At 33.5% G+C, this 21,706-nt stretch overlaps 4 protein-coding genes across 6 annotated transcripts in view; 2 read left to right on the top strand and 2 right to left on the bottom strand.

The window, feature by feature from the left end:
- Window positions 1-1,714: 1,714 nt before the first annotated feature.
- Window positions 1,715-5,798, bottom strand: LOC116344714 (valine--tRNA ligase). Of its 2 annotated transcripts, none has more exons than XM_031773403.1 (7): window positions 5,665-5,798; window positions 5,259-5,454; window positions 4,986-5,162; window positions 3,355-4,904; window positions 2,900-3,287; window positions 2,608-2,760; window positions 1,715-2,533 (listed from the first exon to the last, which is right to left on the bottom strand). In XM_031773403.1, the coding sequence occupies exons 2-7, from the start codon at window positions 5,430-5,432 to the stop codon at window positions 1,832-1,834; spliced, it is 3,144 nt and encodes a 1,047-aa protein (XP_031629263.1). In that variant the 5' UTR covers window positions 5,433-5,454; window positions 5,665-5,798; the 3' UTR covers window positions 1,715-1,831. The 2 variants fall into 2 exon arrangements, with proteins under 2 accessions (XP_031629263.1, XP_031629257.1); XM_031773397.1 differs by having other exon boundaries at window positions 5,570-5,786.
- A 239-nt stretch (window positions 5,799-6,037) lies between these two features.
- Window positions 6,038-8,195, top strand: LOC116344477. The gene is made up of 4 exons (XM_031773035.1): window positions 6,038-6,443; window positions 6,525-6,771; window positions 6,980-7,127; window positions 7,249-8,195. Exons 1-4 carry the CDS (start codon window positions 6,219-6,221, stop codon window positions 8,090-8,092), a joined length of 1,464 nt encoding a protein of 487 aa, XP_031628895.1. The 5' UTR covers window positions 6,038-6,218; the 3' UTR covers window positions 8,093-8,195.
- A 526-nt stretch (window positions 8,196-8,721) lies between these two features.
- LOC116350019 (RNA-binding protein fusilli) overlaps window positions 8,722-21,706 on the bottom strand; it is a 29,569-nt gene continuing 16,584 nt past the window's right edge. Inside the window, exons 7-14 of one of the 2 annotated variants that reach the window (XM_031781736.1) lie at window positions 19,545-19,655; window positions 17,650-17,920; window positions 17,128-17,343; window positions 16,613-16,720; window positions 16,290-16,436; window positions 15,905-16,039; window positions 15,628-15,709; window positions 8,722-9,392 (exon numbers count right to left, since the gene is read on the bottom strand). In XM_031781736.1, coding sequence (XP_031637596.1) covers window positions 9,151-9,392; window positions 15,628-15,709; window positions 15,905-16,039; window positions 16,290-16,436; window positions 16,613-16,720; window positions 17,128-17,343; window positions 17,650-17,920; window positions 19,545-19,655 — 1,312 coding nt within the window. In that variant the 3' untranslated portion in view covers window positions 8,722-9,150. Of the gene's footprint in view, window positions 9,393-13,224; window positions 15,710-15,904; window positions 16,040-16,289; window positions 16,437-16,612; window positions 16,721-17,127; window positions 17,344-17,649; window positions 17,921-19,544; window positions 19,656-21,706 lie in introns of those variants that run through there. The other variant, XM_031781728.1, reaches the window with a different exon arrangement.
- Window positions 18,902-19,781, top strand: LOC116350033. The gene is made up of 2 exons (XM_031781747.1): window positions 18,902-19,079; window positions 19,206-19,781. The coding sequence occupies exons 1-2, from the start codon at window positions 18,923-18,925 to the stop codon at window positions 19,517-19,519; spliced, it is 471 nt and encodes a 156-aa protein (XP_031637607.1). The 5' UTR covers window positions 18,902-18,922; the 3' UTR covers window positions 19,520-19,781.

Raw genomic sequence — 21,706 nt, 5'->3', positions numbered from 1 at the left:
TTTGTATTCGCCTTAAGGCTGAAAAAACGTTGCTTGCATCGATTTCCATAAATCTCTTCACACAAATATTGCCCACATGTGTGGTATTTTTATTTATTTTGTTTCGAAGATAACAATGCTCTTTAATTGGCTGGGTGCACGGACACTGTCCGAAATCAATAGACACCACAACATAGTCAAGTTCCCATTCCAACTTTGCTATATTAAAATCAGACGACTCCGACAGTGGCAAAATGTGCTCCTTCAAGTACTGGAAATTTCTGCGTTGCATTTTGATCGAAGTTTGAATATTTTACTTTAATTTTTAATGACACCGTTATTAACAAAATAAATCCTTTCTGATTTCCGAACTGATTTTTTTTTTCTAAATCACTTGCACTTAATGCGTGTTACTATGCTCACGTTTTACTCAGAACTAACGTCTTATAAGGCAGCGACACGTATTTATACAATAGATTGAACCAATGCAATTGCATTGAATTGTGAAATCGTAATGACCACAAAAAATGCATACATTGTATATATGTATCCGACTATGTTCTGATAATGTCTTCAGTGTCGTTATGACTGAACCATCGTTTGTTTATAAATCGAAACGTATTATTCAGCTTAAAAGTTGAATGCACTTGACTTTCACGCGTATATACTGGTATAGTCGGGTGACACTCATCAACTCTGTGTAGAAAAAGAATGTTTCAAGTAGGTAACCAGAAGGTTAAATTAACTGGTCTTATTGAATCGTTGTGATCTGATGAGTGATCTGTCTTGCCGTTGCTCCGATAAATTATAAGTCACCATCAGCAACAAATCGAGAAAGAAAAACTGGATAGACCTGACTATTAAGGGACAAATAATCCAACTAAAATTAAATTCTATATTGAAGATCTAATTACTTTTTCGACGATAAAAATGAATAGCAATTTATGCAAATCACCTTCTGACACGGTTCGTGTCACACGGATGACCTTGACTTGCCTGGAAACAACGAAGTTCGCACAAAAAAAGTGTATGTTATTTAATTAATTCGCATCAAGCCCACTAATTGTTACAGTGTATATAAATAGATATAAAAGAGTAGTGGAATGGGTTACACTTCCAATTTTCCAAATTATAGTTTATGTGACGTAGTTTCGAGCACGGAACTACATTTATTCAGACTCGTGTATTTAATTCAAAAACTTGAACAATTATTGATCAAAATAATTACCTAGGGGCTTCCGACTTTGATACATATTTTGCGAATGGAATTCCATTTTTTCCATTTTGCTTAAGCGATCATTTGCATATTACATTACACCAAAGTAGTTACAGGTTTTAAATTAAATGGGATTTCAGTTCTATTGAATATATCGAGAAGAGAGTATGTTATTCAGCGCTTATGGCTGAGTAATGTCTGAATAAAAACATACTCTTCTCTCGATATTTTCAATAGAGTTAATGTATGGACTCAAAGTCATCCTGGAGAATAAGCGAGATGGCAATAGTGAATTCCGCGCTTTCATATTATTTTATTATTTATTGCCTTCTTATTACTGAAAAGCGATGAAACATTTTGGTTTTTGGTATACTTTTAGGCGTATTGATTTATATGAATATTGCTGCTTGCCGCTAAAATTGTCAACTATGAATTGGCTCTAAACGACTTACTACTATCTTTTTTTTCTTTCAATTAAAACAATTAATCTATTGTTTTTGTTTTTACAACAAAAAAAAATACATTGTGAAATTATTTATTCCGATAAGAAAGATATGAGAAAGAGGTAACAAATGCAAAAGCTGTATAGTAAAATTGTGTGTCGATTTGTTTACAATTTAAATTGTGATCAAAATGTTACATTAATTTAAGCGATTCGATGGCAGAATTAATGCGTACAATTTCGGCTTCAGATTCGATGAGTGCGTCTTGATTTCGAGTTCGTACATCTTCTGGAACTTTGGTGATATAGTCAGCTGCTTTCATCGCTTGATTAAGTTTTTCCAGATTTTGTGTTGTTTGTGTGAGTTTCTTCTCCAATTTTTGCAATTCTTTATCGGCTTGAATCAAACCTTTAAGCAATAAATGGACTTCGCATTGACCGGTCACTGGTAAAATGGCACAACCGTTCGGCGGTTGTTCGTCGAAATGCAATTGTGAACAATAGGCGGTGGTCAATAGATCATTGGTGAACTTTTGTAAAATCGATTTTGTTGTTTCGCATGTCGATAAAATGTATGCCTCGGTTTTCGTCTTATTTGGAAGATTGTATGTGCTACGAGCCGAACGAATAGCTTTGGCTGTTTTTTGCATTAATTCAACTTCTTTTTCAATTGCATCACTCTTCCATAGACACGTTTCTAGCACTGGATATGGTGCAATACAAATACTCACTGGACCGCCGGCGACACGTGGCAAACGCTGATACAATTCCTCACTGAGGAATGGCATAAATGGCGATATCAAACGCAAACCAGTATCCAAACATGTAAAGAGTGTTTGACGAGCCGATGCCTTTTCAGCATCTGATCCATTTTGGAAAACGGGCTTTAAGCATTCCTGCAAATTGATTACATCGAATTGTAAATAATCATATTCACTGAAACCGATAATAAAAGATGATGCAAACATACCAAATATACGTCACACAAATCGTACAGCCAGAAATTGTACATTGCAGCCGTTGAATTGTGGAATTCGTATGAAGCGAAACCAGCATTTGATAATTCGACAGCTGTTGCTAGTCTTGATAATATCCATAGATCCATATTGCTTTCGTTATTTGTCTAGATTGAGAAAAGATATGGGAAATTGTGAATTTGTTTCGAATGCTATTGTCTGCACATCTCCGGGTGCCATTAACAGCCAATTGTGATATTTACATATATTTATCATCAAAATAAGAAATCGGTGACAATTACTAACCAATTCAACAGTTGACTTGTACTTGGTGGTACCATCGAAGTACATGAGTGCGAATTTAATTGCATTCCACAATTTATTGCAGAAGAATCGATAACCTTGCACTCTTAAAATATCAAGATTAATATCACGGCTTTGTAAATTATACGAACAAAGGCCGAAACGCATTGCATCCGATCCACATTCGGGTATGCCATTTGGAAAATCTTGCTTTTGTCCAGCAATTGCTTTGGCTATTTCCTTTGGATCTAAATTCGAGTTTTGTAGTGATTTATTCAAATCTTCGAGTGAAATACCGGTGATAACATCCATCGGATCAATTACGTTGCCCAATGATTTTGACATCTTACGACCGTGCGCATCACGAATTATAGGATGCATAAATACTTCTCTGTTTGATAAAAAAAACGAAATTTTAATTTGAATGTCGAATAACTAAATCGTTCGATCGAACTTACTTGAATGGTAAATCTCCCATAAGTTTTTGACCAAAGAATACCATACGTGCAACCCAAAAGAATAGAATATCATGTCCCGTTTCAAGTAAATGATTTGGATAGAATTGTGCCAAATCTGGCGTTTGATCTGGCCAACCAAATGATGCAAATGTAACAAGAGCCGAACTGAACCATGTGTCCAAAACGTCTTCGTCTTGTGTCAATTCAAATTCCGTTTCGTTTAAATTGAATTTTTTGGCCGCATTTTTGCGTGCTTCATCTTCAGTGCGACCAACAACCCAAACATCTGAACCGTTTGCTTGTTGTTTGGCATCTTTGAACTTTACTAAATAGGCTGGAATACGATGTCCCCACCAAAGTTGCCGTGAAATGCACCAATCCCGAATTCCGTCCATCCAATGATACCAAATTTTATTGTGCATATCTGGAATAAGTTTCAATGTACCCGATGTGACTGCATCGGTTGCTTTAGTTGCCATTTCATCACATTTGACGTACCATTGTGGTTTGATGATCGGTTCGACGACATCTTTTGATCGGCTACAAATTGGCACCACCATCGGATTATCTGTTGTCTCTTTATAAAGACCTATTTCTTGTAATGCAATTAAAATCGCTTTGCGACATTGGAATCGTTTCATTCCGGTGAATTGGCCATAGTCACCGACAATGACACCATCATCGTCAAAAATTGTGATAAACGGTAGATTATGACGTTTACCAACTTCGTAATCATTTGGATCGTGGGCTGGTGTTATCTTTACCGCTCCCGTACCAAATTCAGTTTCAACAAAGTCATCGGTAATAATTGGCAAACGACGTGATGTAAATGGATGTACACAATATTTTCCATGTAAATGTGCATAACGTTTATCATTTGGATGCACAGCAATGGCTGTATCGCCGAGCATTGTTTCAACACGTGTGGTTGCCACAATGATTTCTTCGTTGCTATTTTCGACTTTGTAGGCAAATGATACCAATACACCGAATTCGACTTTTTCATCGTATCCAGGTATCGATAGAAATGTACGGCCTGGAATTTCCACTTTGTCAACTTCAATATCGGATATGGCCGAACGTAATGTACATGACCAATTTACAAGACGTGAACTTCGATAAATTGTACCATCTTCATACATGCGAACAAATGCTTCAACAACGGCACGTGACATATTATCATCCATTGTGAAATATGTACGGCTCCAATCAACCGATACACCCATACTACGAAATTGCTCATAGATGCGGCTACCTTTTTCATTACGCCATTCCCAAATTTTCTCCAAAAATTTTTCACGGCCCAAATCATGACGCGTTTTTTGCTCTTCACGCCACAATTTCTTTTCGACAACGACCTGTGTTGCGATACCAGCATGATCACAACCCGGCACCCAAAGTGTTGTTTTGCCATTCATACGATGCCAACGTGTTACAGCATCTTCGATTGCAACGGTAATTGCATGACCCAAATGCAATGAACCGGTCACATTTGGCGGTGGTATCACCATTACAAATTTTCCTTTTGGATTCTCCTCGGTTATGGGACGCTATTTTATGGGAAATAACAATAAAACCGATGATTGGAATTGTAATTCTTTCTTTTGGAATTAGAAGAAAAAAAAACTTACCGCATAGTCAGGTTTAAAGAATCCTTGCTTCTCCCACCACGCATACCATGCAGCTTCGACAAATTTCGGGCTATAGGCGTCTGGCAATGGTCCAGATATGTCTTTCTTTTCACCAGCTTCTGTATTGGCGGTATAAACGGCCGATTCTTTCACTTCTTTTGTCTTTTCCTTCTTTTTCTATTTGTAAAAAAACAAAAGTGGACACAAATTGTTTGTAAAATTACACAAATGTTTCACTTTAATACACGAAATTCATTCATTCAAAATGTTCACCTCTTTAGCTGGTTCGGTGGCTTTTTTCTGAGCTTCTGCGGCTTGCTTTTCTTGTTTTTCAGCAAGTTTAGCTAATTTGGCTGCTTTCTTGGCCTCCTTTTCCAATTGTTTAGCCGATTTAACTGGAGCCTCACCATTTCCAGTTGGTACATCGTTCGATCCAACCTCAGACATGATTGCTATCTATTTTGTGTGACTAAAACAACGTGAAACAATATGATGAGTAATATTTCTTATATTAAATCATGACATTTCAATAGCTGACACTAAATGAATACAAAATTCGAATTTAATTGTAAAAATCAATTCACCTTTCACTTGAATGAAGGAAACACAACACTTTCAGTGATCAATTTAAATTAAATAATGTTTTTTTCGTATTTTACGTGTCTAATGCAACTTTTACCTACGATTACACCACATTAAAAATATAAGTCTAACCACATACACCGTTGTTCAGCTGGTTGGTGCTATGATATTGCTTTTGTAAAAGAGACAAAAAGTCGAGAAAGGGAACTCACTTTTGGATTGAGTATAGCAAAGAATTGTGAATACATGTGGTTTCATACGTCGGCAAATGTAAAGAATTATACACAAATACACATGTACGCACGCACACACACAAGACAGAAACTGAACCAAATTCGATTGTATGCGTGCAATGACATATGGTTCTTATAAGACAAATAAAATGTCAAATGAATGTGACAGCTACACAATTCGCGGTTGTTTAAAAAAAATTGAGGTTATATTCGACTCATTTGCAATACAATTTATGCTGATTCGATGAACTGCCATCGAAAACAAAATGAACACACTGAATGCCAAGCATTCACATCGAACTGTGACAGAGTGCTTTATTGACAAGTCGTTAACACACGATGTCCACCACAATTTAATTGTATAATTGCATAGCAATCGGTTTTTAGTTTGATTAAATATTAAGCAATAATCCGCACAATGAAGATGTCGTTTAAATCCAAATCGTCTGTGATTTCAAAGTTGAAGAAAAATGAAGCGACTCGGGGTTTTGTAATCCGTCTAAGAGATATTCTAAAATGTACGGTACAAATGGAACGAATATCACCTGAACAAATTGCGACAGCATCACGCATCGGGTGCATACAAACCAAACAAACAATGTATGCACAACAACACGATCACTGCTTTTCCAAAGTTTCGATTGTAATAATATCTTTTTTGAGGGTCAATCATTTTTCAGCGAATAATGAACTGATGTGAATTTTTTTATTTTCTGTTGTGTAGGTTTCATCTACTGAGCCCATTGAATCCACTGAAGATGCTCCGAATTTGTCAATAAAAAATTCGCCAGTCCAAAATTCACCAGCACAAATTGCTTTCGACGCATTTGAAAACACATACAGCCCATCCGTAAGCAGTTTGAGTTCGATCAGTGATACAGACGATTCAACTGACGATAATGATAGTCCAAAAGATGGCGAAATTCCCTATTCGACTTTAATCAAGGAAAATGGTGCCGACGCCGACGAAGGTAAGTGAAAAAAAAATATTCTCTTTTAGAGACAACGGTACATAGTGCGTCATATTTCATTTGTAGTTTATTCCACTCAGAATTGTCGTTGTTAGTTTGCGTTTGTGTATATGTGCGTATGCTGTCATTTAGCATCAGGGCAAAGAATACTTAACAAAATTACAGTTATTGTTCGAACTAAGCACAATAGAGCTATTGTTTTTCGCAGTTGACGCAACAAAAGACGAACGCATCACAACAAACGGTGTAACAATTGGAATCAAACAAATATCGACAATGGGTGACAACCACACGGAAGGCTATACAAACGGAAACGGCATGGACTATGATAAGACACCAGATTCATTGGACGAATTGTGAGTTTTTCGAGATGGTTTTTTTTTTCATTTTGCAACCAACTTTAGTGTCTTTTTTTCTTGATTTTTCTATTGAAGATGTCAATGAAATAAATTGTGTATTTTCTTCTTCATTTCACAGTGATGACGAGGATGATGATTTGCGATTTTTGAACGGCATTGCCGAGCAACTCGATCGAACCGATAATGCGGAGGATGCGTTGACAAATTGTGATGAAAATGGTGAATTTTGGCCATCGATACGAATTTTTGGAAATGTTTGCCTGAAACATATTCGTAGCGAATGCTATGGTCCGTACTGTAATTTTTCGCACGAATTGCCGGCTTCCGACTATGTTGAAGAAATGCTGAAAACAGTTTCACGTCAAGAGATTCGTGAGGCACAAAATCAATTACTTCTTCGCAATGAAATTTTGATGGATACATTTTTTGCGGTATTCTGTAAGTTTTATGGATGTGAATGGCAAATGTATCGTGAATCATTGCGCACATTGATCTCAGTTATCAGCCTAAAACCATTGGCATCGTTGTATTTGAAAGAGATTTTAAACGGTTTTCTCATCAGCGGCATGGTGTACAGTACCTGTGTGGAACAGCTTTTGATCGAATTGGACGAATCATTGAATTCGACGGAACAATTCGAACTGATGTGGGAGCTAATAATTGATGCTAAAAATGACAAAATCGATGAACAGCTTACGGAATTCAAATCAGTTTTGTTTGGTGGTGCATTGATCAGTGCGAGTGCAATTAACAAAATAATCGAACTACAAATTGCCGGCGAATTGAAATCTATACGCGATATGGCTGTCAATCTGGTGAAAAGATCACATCTTCTAACATTTCAGAAAATCGATTCAGCAAAGCTGAAACAGTATGTTCGGCACGTACGTTCATTTGACATGTACGCAAGCAAGGCCATTGAACAGAGAGCCAAACAATTCGGTATGAATTTGGATTGTTGAATACAAATTACATGAATAACAAAGACAAACTAGAATTTGTCAACATTTATATCATTGAAGTTTAATAAAAATTTATACTTAACTGAACTATTTTCGATAAAAATGGAGTTTTATTTGATTTTTTTATATTTACACTCTATTTCATATTGAAATTCCGGAGCCGATCTTGATGTGTCTGAAAGAAAAAAAATTACAAGGATACCTACCGATCTTCGACCACGAAAAGATTTATGGTATTTTGAAAAAAAAAAGAGCAACTACTTCTTGATAATCAAATTGCACTCTATATTAAAGCATCGTAAAAATTGAGAGAATACATTTTCATATGAAATATTTTTAAAATGGCATAAAAATAATATATTTTTTTATTACACAAGTATTCGATTACAATCATGTTAAATTAAAACATAAAAAAGATTGAATTCGGCACAAATCCATCGTTATTGTGTTTTGTTTTCATTTTGTATTCACGATTCGAACGATAAAAAAAAGTAATAATTTGTTCAATTTGATTGTGACATTAAGAAATTTGGTATTTAGCAGAGGAAATGTTGTTGTGTATGAAATCCTCTTGAAGTAACACAAATATCGCTTGGTAACACAAATATCGGTGCGCATTTGACCATTTGTTTTTTTTTTTTTTTTTTTTTTTCGTTTGCTTGTCGTCATTTGCAAGAGCAAAAATCTGCTGCGCTCATCGGTTCTATTTATCTGGTAACTCACTGTGCCACTCAAGTGGTTCGTTAGTTTCGAATTAATACTAAATCATAAAAAAAGAACAAACATAATAAGTTGCTCGTCGGCACGAAAATTTTAACAAATGGAATTTTCCATTAAATTTTATCTATCTATATCTATCTATCTATTTGTAATTTTTGACATTATGCATTTTCGTTGTTCACAATTTCTTATATTGAAAAATTTGTTCTTCACTATTTTGGAGCATCACAATGCTCAAATTTCTTCGTTCTACGCAGAAATTAAAAAAAAAAAAAACAAAATTTAAATATTGTCATTATTTTGGTCTAATTGATTACGTCGAGTTTTGTGACAGCTTATTAGAATGATGTATTCCATGATTCAATCATGCCCGGATTCCAGTCCATGAGTCCGTGCGGATGAGCAGTCGGCTGATGAGCAAAATAGGTGGTCGGTGATACAGGTGGCGATGGATAACTCCAATACAATATTGGCGGTGGATACATTGCTGGCGCCGGATACGGAGCACGGTTCGAAATAAACGCTGCCCGTGGATCAAACGGATACGTACCAAATGCTGGCGCAATCATGGGCGTACCACCTGAATTTTTAATCGAACATAATAGCAAGGAATAAAAACGAAAAAAATCAGATATATTATTAAATATTTAGAGACAGAAAAAAAATAGGGAAAAAAAACAAAACAAAATGAAAGAGTAAAATATGATTAATAAAAAAATAAATTAAATCCTAATCTAAATTGATCTTGTCTGGAATGTATGATTGTCAAATCAATTTTCCCTTTGTTCCTATTCGATAGCCTCTTGGCTCATTGAAATAATCGCCAAAAAAATATCGACATCAACTAAATTGAATCCTATTTATGTGCGACTCTTTAGTCATTTATCCTTGCCTGTATCAGTTTTTAAACATTGAATTTGATTTTCAAAAAAAAATCCCTATACTAAAAAAAATCGACCTCCGTTCGATGAAAATATATAAAAAAATCCATTAGAAATCTAAGAAGCGTGTGAAGTTATGAGCGAAGCCGTTTAAAAAACCGCTGTTAGTGTATTTTTGTGTGTATTTGATTTTATAAAAAAATATATAAAAACGATATTGGCCTGAGGAGATAAAAGGTGTCATTTTTAGCACAAATTTTAAGCGAAGACCATTGAAGAAATATATCCACAAGACAATTACAAATTTGATTTTTTTTTTTTTAATTCCAAAAGCCATTATCACCAATAAACAACAACAAAACGATTTTCCAAAAAAATATAGTGAAGAAATAAATGGAAATAATAACAAGAATGATTAACTATGGTAAACTCAGCTACGCATAAATAGTCGCTCATAGCTGATTCGATTTTTTTTTAAATGTGACATATAAAAAATAGACAATAAATATTGATTCTACATTCTACTAACAGCGAATAGATAAAAAAAAAGTTATTTTGGCGATTGAATTAATCATTAGCAACATTTTTTTTTAATGTTTAAACAATAATCTAAAAAAAAACTCCCATAACAGCGATTTAAATAGATAAGAATTGATTCGTGATATGTGTATGCGATAATATTCACCGATTCCAAATTCACCCAATAAATGAAAAATTGTCAATATTTATTTTTTTGTTGTATTGTTTTGTGTGAGAATTTGTTTTTTTTCTTTCTCATGGAAATGGGTTTGTACACGTCAACAGATTTGGCATTATTTTTAATGAATTTCGTACTCTCAACACAAAATATTCCAAATATTGTAGTTTTTTTTTCTTCAAATCCATCCAAGGACTATCTTGTGTTTGTATATCCGTTCCAAAAGAAAATGGGTGAATAATCCAAATACCAAAACCGTCGCCATTTCCATTTCCATTTAGATTTCTTTAAATTTTTTCTTGTGATAACAAAATGTGTATGTGTCTTTTATTAATTAGTTGATTTGGTTGTTGTTGTTGTTGGACAATAGGAAAAGGAAATACGTATTTAATAGAAGAATTTTTTTTTAACAAAATAAATAAAACACTCACCATATGTTTGCATATATATGTTTTTTATAAGATTTTTTTTTTTGATAAAAAAAAAAATTGGTCTACAGTGTGCCGTGGTCATAGTGTTAAGCAAAGCATAATAGTGTGTATATGTCTCGTGTGTATGTGAATTGGCTGGACGTTCACCCAAAATTATCTCGCTCAACACTATGTCAGACACTCTGTACAACGGTATATAAAAAATATATATAGAAAAAGAGAGATTACATTGTTACATCACCAACGGTCCCAAACACCAAAATGTTTTTTTTTTTTGCATTTTTTATATGCCCCCGATATATTGATCTGCTCGGCGTAAATTTGCTTGATTTGCTTGAATTATAACGTGTGTTACTTCTGTTTAAATTCAATTAATCGTTGTTTATTCAAAGTAAAGAGGGGAAAAAATAATCCACACATGAAAAAGACTCACTAGCACAAACAATCATATATAAAAAGACTTACAGTTATACCAGATAGACAATAAATAAATAATAATAAAAAAAAAATAATAATAAAAAAAGATGCGATTCCGAGTTTGTCAACGTGATGAGACAATAAAAAGAGACAACCAATAAAAATAATTTTTGTAATTAAAAAAAAAATACAACAAAATAGCCCGCGTACCACGCAAATTTCCAATATGACATATGTAAAAGGTAAAAAAATATAAATAAGGTTGAAAAAAAAATGAGAAATGCAATTAAAAAACGAAAATAAATATTTCTTAAGAAATGATCTCACAAAACTATTGTTTATTAATCGGCACCCAACAATGGAAATAGTCCAACGAATGCATCAAATGAATATACAACACAGAAAATGAATTACGGTTAATGTTACGCTTGCCTCCTGTGTGTGTCCGGTTTTTTTCTTCTCTCTCTCTTCATTTCTTCCATACATAAAAAGCATAGTTTCTCTCTAATCCCATTAATTTAAATTATCTATGAAAAATTATAAAAATTTCGCTACTATTGCCCAAACTTACACCAAAAGCGCTTGCGCTCCATTCAAACCCCCATTCATTTTCAGTGCGTTTGTGTGTGTAAGTTAAAAACAAATAAATTGGCTAAAAATAAATAAATTTCCTAAAATAGAATTCTCTATGTGTGTGTGTATTTTCTTTCTGCTTGCTTGATTTGATTCTTCTTCCTTTTGTTATTTCAAATGTCTTTTTTCCACCTATTTTGCTATTTTATTTCATGCGATTTCTTTTCATAATTAACACACCATTAACGCAACATTCTTTTGTTTTTGTTATTTAAATCGATCTGATTGCGACTGTCTCCATTGGACAGTTATAGTTTAGCACATATATATATATCTTTAGATTTAAAAAGAAGAAAATATGCTCTTATTCTATATGTTATATGTCAGTCAACTCTGCTAATTATCAACTTTTGTCCCAATATATATTATATAGAAAGTTTTCATTTGTATGTAAAATTTAAAATAAAAAAAAATGTGATAAAAATATTATTTCTGAAACTATAAGCATTGTTCATTTGTTATATATATATATAGAATAATTCCCTAATTAAAATAAGCTATTGAGTCAAAGTCAGATTTCAAATTGAAATTGTTCTCATTTGAAAAAAAAAAAAAAATCGGCTATATTTTTCGGTGTCGAAAAAATGTGCATGCATTTTTGGCATGCAAAGAGAGAAATTCGCGACGAATTGTTTTTGTTTTTAAATTAATCTCTCGTTCTATATGGAAATTTTAAACTAGCCTAAAAATGGAATGTTCGCAATGAGTACTCTCGAAATGATGTCGAGTGCAGGCTTGCTAACCTGGAATGATTGTATTTTTTGGATCATCAATGTTATGTTAATGTTCATCATATATGTACACATAGAAAATTCAATTTTTTTTACAGAAAAAAGAGAAGGAATGCACATGAAAAAAAATTAACAACAACAAACAAGAACATGATGTATTTGATAAAGCGAATGAAAAAGGAAAAAAAACAGTTGGATTCATTAAAGAAGCAAATGAAATGTGAAATTTTTTACGGTCTACATCATAATTTTTGATCGCTATGTAATTGGCTTGAAATAGCGTGAAAATAAAAAAAAAGAGATTTTAATCACTTTAATTTTTTTCAGCTACAAGCATGTGTTTTTTTTTTGTTTGCTTGAAAGCAACACATAATAGAACGTTAAGGGCGAGGAAAAGAAGAACCATTGATTAACACGAAACATATAAATATGAATCGTTGCGGCGAAACAGTAGCTCTTATTTTTCTCCAAATAATACTGCAACATGAAGTTTTTTTCACACGGTTTATTTGTTATAAAAATTATGTTGTAGTATTATTTGGAGAAAAATAAGAGCTGCTCTTACGCCGCAACGATTCATATAGTATTTTCGAAAATGTTTTCAATTAGTAACTATAATTCTCTAACTTAATATAAAAAAATATATATATTTATATCCAAAATGTAACTAATTTGTGCGTGCACATTTTAAACTCTAAAACAGGATTCCACATTGTCAAACCCAATGAATTACTTTGTTTTGTTAAATCTCTTTTTAAGAAAAAAAGAAAAATCCACAACAAAATTGCCATTTTTCGATTTTCGCCGTTCTTTTTAAATGTATATGTATAATTAAAGTCCCTTAAGATAAAAAAAAATTAAACCACTTTCTATGTTAATTGTATATGCGGAGGGTTTTATGAATAATGTGTATGAAACTTTGTTTTTTTTTATATGTGCCAAACACTCGATTGCCATGAATTAATTAATACATAGTTTTTTTTTTCAAAATTTTTACAATGAAAAGCCATTCAAATCGTATTGCTTTCATTATTGTTCGTTCGATTTGCCTAGGAAAATGTGGCTTTTATTTTTTCCCATTTGTTGGTGATCTTTTTTTTTTTTTGAATTTGCTTTCCCCTAAATATATTCATATAAAAAAATGTATGTTAACTTCATCCTAATTTTAACTACACGTTAATATGTTCAAGGCTTGCTTATTTCATATCAGTTCATTCCAATTAATCATGAATGATGTATGTGCGTTTTAATAATTCCAACATTAATCAAAGTTAAGTTCAAAGGGTTTTTTTTTATCTTTTCACTTTTATATGTGTGTCTTCAACTAATCAAAATGTGTTTCGTTTAAATTTATGATCAAAATGGAACAACAACAAAAAATAATGTTTTAGCTGATGAATCAACAGAGTTCTTGTGTGTGTGTATGTGTATATGTGTGTGTCATTTTCCGTATAGAGAAAAAGAGAGACAGATAGGAGTGTATGTGTATGTAGTGTGCGCTAGATTAGTACATTTAATTCAATAACAAATATATATATATATATAAAACAATTTTTTTGAAATAGTAATTTTGTTTTCAAACATCAAGTCCCGTCAATTTGCAAGGAATAAAATGAAAATGTATATCATGGTCTTTTGTCGAATGAATTTTTGTTTACGGTTTTGTATGCTCTTCACTTTCGCTCGAATTGTCATTTATATTGTTTGTCATCAATAACGAATGATCGTCTCAATCAACCATCGTTGATTCGAATCCATTTCGGATACGAAATAATAATAATAAATAATATTATTGAAAAATTCAATTGCACATTGTCATTTTCGGTCATTTTTTGAATTAAATTCATAACTTAACTAAAAAAAAAAGAAACGATTCTCAAAAAAATCGAAGAAAAACGCATTGGAAGATTCAAATGCCTCAAAGATAGAGATAATATCAAGATCACGAACGTTCAAATAAGCGAATGTGTGTTCATATGCTTTTCGATTGCATTCAAAATGTCGGTATTAGTTCACAAAATACCAGTGCCGGTAAATTGTGTTGGACGCTTTTGATGATGCATTGTCGATGGATCTTGATGAAAAGCATTTTCATATGATCGTTTAATGCTGTGCATTAGCGATGTTGCGGCCGCTGCATTTGCATTCATCGAAAGTTGTTGTTGAAAATTGGCCATATGAGCTGGCATTTGGCTCATCGATTGAATGGATGCTGCCGCCTGCTGTTGTTGATGTTGGTGTTGCTGTTGTAATGCATGCGTATACGTAAGCGTATGTGTATGCGACGGTGTTGCAAATGAACGTGAATGTGGTGTTTGCATTTGTGGCGCTTTCAATTGCAACGAGGCCAATGAATGTGGTGACAATAGCATTGGATTATATGGAGACATTGACGTTGGGAATGTGGCAAATTGAAGGGCGGCTGGTGAAATTCCATATGGAATGGATGAATGTGACATACCAGCCGGTGTATGAAGACCAGCCGGTGATGTTGGAATGCCTTGTGTTGCCGATTGTAAGCTAGCCGTTTGATAGCCGGCTGCCGTTCGTGTCATAAGATTTGATAAATTTAAATTCGGTGGCAATTGTTGTGTTAACGATGCTAAATTTTGTACGTGCGGACCTAATTGCGATTGTGCCAACAATGGTGATTGAGCCGCGGCCAAACTACTATTTGTGCCATGCATTGCACTGGCGGCCGAATGTGGAATTAATGTATAGCCGGGTGGCACATGATGACCAACACCGGCCGCAGCTGTTGCAGCAGCCGCTGCGGCCGCATGTTGCTGATGATGTGCCAATAAATTTTGTTGCGCAATTAAATGAGCTTGAGCTTGTTGCTGAGCAAACAAAGCCGCATTCGCATTCGCATTCATCGACAATTGATGATTGGGCAATTGATATGGAGGTGGACTTGCTAATAGAGGTTTTGCCGCCAGATTTGCGGGCAAATATTGATTTGATAATATCGGTTTCTCGGTAGTAACTGTATGTTGTTGCTGTTGTTGCTGAGCTTGTAACATACCGTGTGAAAGTAACGGCGATTTACGCTGTTGATTCGGTGATACACCTCCATTCAGCACCAGATTCATATCATCACCCGAACACTGAAATGAAAAAGATACAGATTGTTTTTTTTTTGTTTTGGTTTCTCGGTTTTCATTTTTCGTCCGTGTTGGTCATTTGTTCATGTTTTAAAAGTAATCGGGTATGATGGCGATTTAAAATGTGTGAAACGCTTTTTTTATGGCATGCAATAATCTTAAATGTTAGAAATAGAAGATAAAATGACTTTGAAATACCTGAAATACTTCGATGTAGCGAATTTTCTGATTTTTTCCCGGTAAAACCATGTATTTATTGTGTTTTTCTTTTGCCGAAGCGAATGCCGCTTCTTCTGAATCCATTTGAATGAATGCTTCACCACTTGGCTGGCCCTTTATGACGTACGTTTGTATTGATTTTTTTTTATGTGAAGGGGGAGGAGAAAATATTTTTGTTTGGTTTTGATGTTATTTTTGTTTGGAATTTTAAAAATGTTGGTTGCAATTCAACAATGACAATCGTACCATTGTCAAAGCAGATTTGACAAATTTTCAAAACGAATAAAGTCAAATTTTTCGTAGACAATGGAACATTTAATGATATGATAAAAAAAAATGAAACTGACTGTGTCGACACACTTACCTGAGCATTATACACCATGTGCACTCCTTGGAAAATGATATGCTTCGAGAAATCCTCCAAGAAACCCAAAATATTTTCAACCTGGATTGTGTATGGCAAGCCACGCAATCGAATGCAATTTTTCGCTGAACCACTTGTAATCACATGCTATAAATAAAACATTGAAACAAAAACATAATATGAAAGAAGAATTACGTCATTAAAATACAAAAGAAGAAGAAAAAAAAATCCGTTGTTCCATTTTATCGCTTTATTGGCGCATTAAATTGTCAGAAAGTAGTTTTCGATTCATGGAAGACAAAGTATTAGTAATCTTTGTTTACCTGTGGCTGCATCAAATTGAATTGCACTGGTGGCAGTTGTGGTATAAGCGGCGGTTGTGTTGTATTATTGTTTTCATATGATTTTGTGTCCATTGACCGATTCAGCACCTATAAAATTCAATGTTCATTCTATTAAAATGTTCCATCAATTTAATGGTGATGATGTTCATGTTATTCGCGTTTATTTCACTCTTAAATTCGATCATTTATAGAACACGTCCACACACTCTTACCAGTTATACAATCCAAAGTTCAATCGAAAGCAAGTTTTAATTCGATGAAGAAAAAAAAAGATAAATGTTATATTATATTTATCGGTTATTAAATTACTTTGATTGCGGTCTAAACAATTCTTTGTTTTATTATTATTCAGTTAATTGGTTAGCACAAAATCTCGTTCTCTAAAAGAATTCTCATTTTTTTTTGTTGTTGTTCTTGTTGCTATATTTGTACGATTGTTCTATAAAACTAAACCGTTGTGTAAATGAATGATTTGAGTTAAAATCCCATCATACCTGTTGAACTTCAGCAGTTGTTGAACGGAATAGTTCGATGTAGCGCTGGCCAATCGATTCACGGTGACGTGATAATGCCTTTTTTGCATCCGATTCAAGGGCAAACAATACAAATGCATCACCTGTTGCTCGTCCATCCGGTTTTTTAACAAATAAAATTCCGTCTTCGCCGTCGAGTACGTGAACTGGATCATTGCCCATTTCAAAGAAATCCAACTATTTTCGGGGAGAGAAAAAAAAAGCATTGTGTTAAAAAGAAAATTTGGATTGTTAAAAAACAGTCGAAAACGCGGTCTTGAAAATGGAAAAGTGATAAAGAATTTTGAAACACAAAAGTTTCACTTTAAAATTGTAAAACATATGAAACTTTCCAATTCATTACATATAAAAAGTATTGTCAAATCATGTGTCAAACGGATTTTTACACTGTAAAATGCTATCTTTTCACAGAATGACGGCGCTGTGGTTAGCAAAATACATGCGTAATATTGTTGAAGTCTTGTTTATTAAAATTAAACTTACCACTTGTTTTGATGTACAGAGATAAGGTAAACCACGCATACGGATTATAACTTGTGCACCTTTTGATAATAATGCTTGGGCTTCATTCGATGCACCGCCGGCCACATTGATGAAATCCTCTCCGGTTGCTCGGTACACTTCAATATACCGATTTCCAATATGGTGTTTGTGTCGTTTTAACGCCATGTCTCTATGCTCCTGAGACACAAAACGAATTAATGCTTCACCGTTACGACGTCCTTGTGGTGACAAACACAACGCAACACCACCCCTGTACCGCACAATTGAAAACAAATTTTGATTATTAGTTTTTTATTCGCCAAACATGTGAGATTTTCAATTTCATTCTTTTCAACGGTTTTGCTTGCTGCAATTAATCACATTTACAATGATTGCCGAATTTTCGGAATAATTTCAAACGTGAACCAATTGGTTGTTGTATTTCAATCTGTTTGACACATTTACATGTGAAAGAAGTGACACTTTACTCGCCTACAAAAGACTCTTTGTCCAAATCTTTATGCCGTTTTATCCCTGCGGAACTTTATATTCTATGTTTTCTTCCTTCAAAATAAAATTATTCGTCTTTTCCGAACCGAAATATTATGTATTGTTTTAGGCTCACATATACACTTTATTTGCAATCACACAAAATTCATTCAAATCAAGAGCTTCACAAAAACCACACTGATGATTTACCCTTTTTTGTCTTTATGCACCGATCAAAATTCTCTCACAAAATATATGAATGTTGTGAATGACGACGCACCAAAAGTGAGATTAGAAAATATTATTGCCGATTCAAATGTGAGCCTCAAGTCTCGGTCGATTGTTATCTTAGCGCAATATTTTCGATGTTTACAAAGACATTTTTCGGTGTTGTTTTCCTTTTTTCGTCTTGTTCTCGATATGGTGTGACCCACCACTGGAAAAATTGTCAACTGAAATTTATAGATCTAACAAATGTTTTACTTTTTTGTTCATCGTTAGATCCAATATCTTCAACTACTTTCCATCTCACTCTCAACAAATCATTCATAAATAACATATTGCTTTGCTTATTCGTCAGATATTTAATATTAGTTATCAGTTTGACCTTTTAATCTAGTCTTTTCGTTTGAGTTCACAAATAATAACACACAACATCGAAATCTCTATGTATTGCCTCTACAAACCAATTCAAATATACACAGGAGATGGTTTTTTTTCTCGTTTTTATTTCGTTGCGTATGGTTTCGGCACATTTCGAACGCTTGTGATACGGTGACTTGACATGCATATGTGTCGATCACAGATAAGACTTTACATTCAATGTAATAATCGAAGAAACTCGAAGTATATGCAACACAAACAGATCGATGATCATAAATATACACAACTTTTTTTGTGTATTTGCAAACACACTTTGGAAATTTTAAAAGAAAATATAGGTAAGTATCCTTTTTTTTTTTTCGAGCAGAACGTTTTTTTTTTTTCATTTTTTCGTAAACTTTGATTTTCAGGAAGAAAAACGTTTGAATTTGAAATCAAAATATAAATATGCGATATATTTTCAGATAACATTGCAATAACCTACACCGAAAATACTTTGAACCGATTTGAAGTCAGTAGCAACAACATTAATGCAATGAACAATCAAGTCCAAGCTACAACGAATTCAGGTGATATGACAACCTCCACTTTTGATTTACCGAAAATAACACCAAACCAACAAATATTTTCACTAAATTCAATTACAAATCAAATAACACAATTGTCACCGAGCCAAACAATATGCGATCTCGGTCCAATGGATAGGTTATTGATTGTGCCGGCCGGTGTTACCAAACAACAATTGGCTAATTGTTTAATACAGACAATAGATAAATAACTCAACAAATGCAGTCAACACTTACTTGGCCACATTCAAACCACGGAAAAATTTAGCAATATCCTGATCACTACTCTGCCATGGAAGACCACGAGCTCGAACTATACACTGTCCGTCGACTTCGTCATCAATTGAACTATTTTGGATAGAAAAAAATCAAATTCGATTTTATAAGAAATAAAATGTGTAAATTTTATGATTTCATTCGTCACGCAAATCGGTTATTAATAATGACCAAACAATAAAATTGTAATTAATTTCATATGTTGTTCTTTGATTTTTATACTAGTTTTAATTTGATTATAATGTATGATTAGTTGTTGTGAAAAAAACAACAACATTTTAACTCTTCAAATTCTATAAATATTGTTTTTGACGTAATATTTAACGGCGATGAAAAGATATGAGTCCAAAGTCACCCGTAATACCGGATTCTCATCAAAAATAATCATCAATTTTATTGCGACTCTTTCCAAATCCGTTGTAGATTTCACGAGGAAAATGTCTCTCGCACAGACATCATGCTTATGTCTAAATTTGAGACATATTTGTTTAGAATTGATACAGAAAATGTTTTTCATAAAGAACTTTCCAGTTTTTTTTGTAATTTAAGTCGCACACTGAGAAAAGATTTGTTTGTTGTGTTATGAATGACAAAAATATGCGACAAGTAAATGGAAACAAGTGGTAATGGTTGTTGTCAATTGTTGTACGTGATCATAGTTGCGTTTTCGTTGCGATGATAAATTGGTTTCTACGTGCCGATAGCATTGGCAACATTTTTTTTTTACTCAAATAGTATATGATGAACATCCAAAATAAATAACACCAAAATGCAAAGAAGAAAAAAAATGTACATGTTAAAAACGGAACGGTAAAAATGGGTTTAAATTGATTGCAATGAAAAATCTTCATTTTTTTCTGTCGACCGCGTCACCGATGATCAAATCGTCGATTTCAGCACATTTTTGGTGCGATTTTTTTCATCAATTTCTGAGACTGAATTCAAACAACAAAGCGAATACATACAAAGTTACACGGTTTCTTTTGGTTGTTTGTGTGTTTTGCCATTTTTTTCCCAAACAAAATAAAATAAAATTCGAAAAAAGAAATATCATAAACTTTGTACGTCATTACATGAAGTGCTGTCATGAAAAACACAAATATTGCGTGTTGTATGAGAGTGTATGTGAGAGACCTCATAAATGAAATGAGAACCGTGTTCCGTAAACCGAAAAAAACACACTACACGAAGCAACACAATATATAATGAATTTTGTGTGCAAGCCACTCCAAATGGGTAACGTTGGATTTTGTATGCTTTTTTTGCATTTGTTTTATTCTCATCCAGTCGACTCTTGAAAGGGGTCACACTCACGCATACACAATGAATTCGCACACGGTGTGTGTGTATAGTATGCAAAAATTCTTATGACATGATGACGATGGAAACTTATGCGTATTTATTTGCTGAGATTTTTCTTGATTTCTCCGGTACACACTGTCGAGCACCAAAACAATGCGACAATAAACAATTAAATACACTTGCAATTTATGTGCGCACTCAAAACTATGAAGAGAAACAGCAGAAAACAAACATCGAGAATATCACATAACGCATGTTCTGGTTAAATGAAACGAGAAAAAAACAGCAGCAACAACAACAAAACCATTCTCATCAACCGAAAGGGACTTGAACTCGCATTGTTTCGATGGGATGCTAGATGGGAAATAATCAACACACATATATTCTTATTCAAGGAGCGATTGTGTGAAATGAACTTGCTCTGTTTTTCTATTAATTGTAATCATAACAATTATCGCATGTCATACAAAAAAACAGCAACATCAACATTGCAACAAGTGTTTTGTGCAAAAGAGAATGGATGATTTCCAAAAAAGAAACAACAACAACAAAATCATCTACAATAAATCACACACTAATTGTATTGTTTCATTCTATTGGATAGAATTTTTGTTGACATAGATTTCTCATGTTTCGGTAAATTCAATGAATTTTCAAACCGTGCGTTTGTTCAATATTTAGAAACATAAGTGCATAATGTCAAAAAAAAAGTTATGTTTTCAATTCAAGTTCTTTAGCCGGTCTTATCACGCAACCTTTTTGCTATTTGGTTCGTCTTTTCTTCATGTTTGCATTGGAAAATGTTGCATCAAACACGTATT

Source organism: Contarinia nasturtii, unplaced genomic scaffold (genome assembly GCF_009176525.2).
Source record: "Contarinia nasturtii isolate CC-2019 unplaced genomic scaffold, AAFC_CNas_1.1 Cnas_scaffold_129, whole genome shotgun sequence".
NCBI classification, from domain to species: Eukaryota; Metazoa; Arthropoda; class Insecta; order Diptera; family Cecidomyiidae; genus Contarinia; species Contarinia nasturtii.
The sequence above is the reverse complement of the archived record's forward strand: the minus strand, read 5'-3'. Positions and strand labels throughout refer to the sequence as shown.

Bases quoted from the DNA above. Each gene is read 5' to 3' on its own strand.
- LOC116344714 (XM_031773403.1), bottom strand. From the start codon at position 5,432: ATGTCTGAGGTTGGATCGAACGATGTACCAACTGGAAATGGTGAGGCT. The intron at 4,905-4,985 runs GTAAGTTTTTTT...CCCATAAAATAG, and splicing joins TCTTTAAACCTGACTATGCG to CGTCCCATAACCGAGGAGAA. The intron at 2,534-2,607 runs GTATGTTTGCAT...ATCAATTTGCAG, and splicing joins ATTTGTGTGACGTATATTTG to GAATGCTTAAAGCCCGTTTT.
- LOC116344477 (XM_031773035.1), top strand. From the start codon at position 6,219: ATGAAGATGTCGTTTAAATCCAAATCGTCTGTGATTTCAAAGTTGAAG. The intron at 6,772-6,979 runs GTAAGTGAAAAA...TGTTTTTCGCAG, and splicing joins TGGTGCCGACGCCGACGAAG to TTGACGCAACAAAAGACGAA. The intron at 7,128-7,248 runs GTGAGTTTTTCG...TTCATTTCACAG, and splicing joins CCAGATTCATTGGACGAATT to TGATGACGAGGATGATGATT.
- LOC116350033 (XM_031781747.1), top strand. From the start codon at position 18,923: ATGCATATGTGTCGATCACAGATAAGACTTTACATTCAATGTAATAAT. The intron at 19,080-19,205 runs GTAAGTATCCTT...ATATATTTTCAG, and splicing joins AATTTTAAAAGAAAATATAG to ATAACATTGCAATAACCTAC.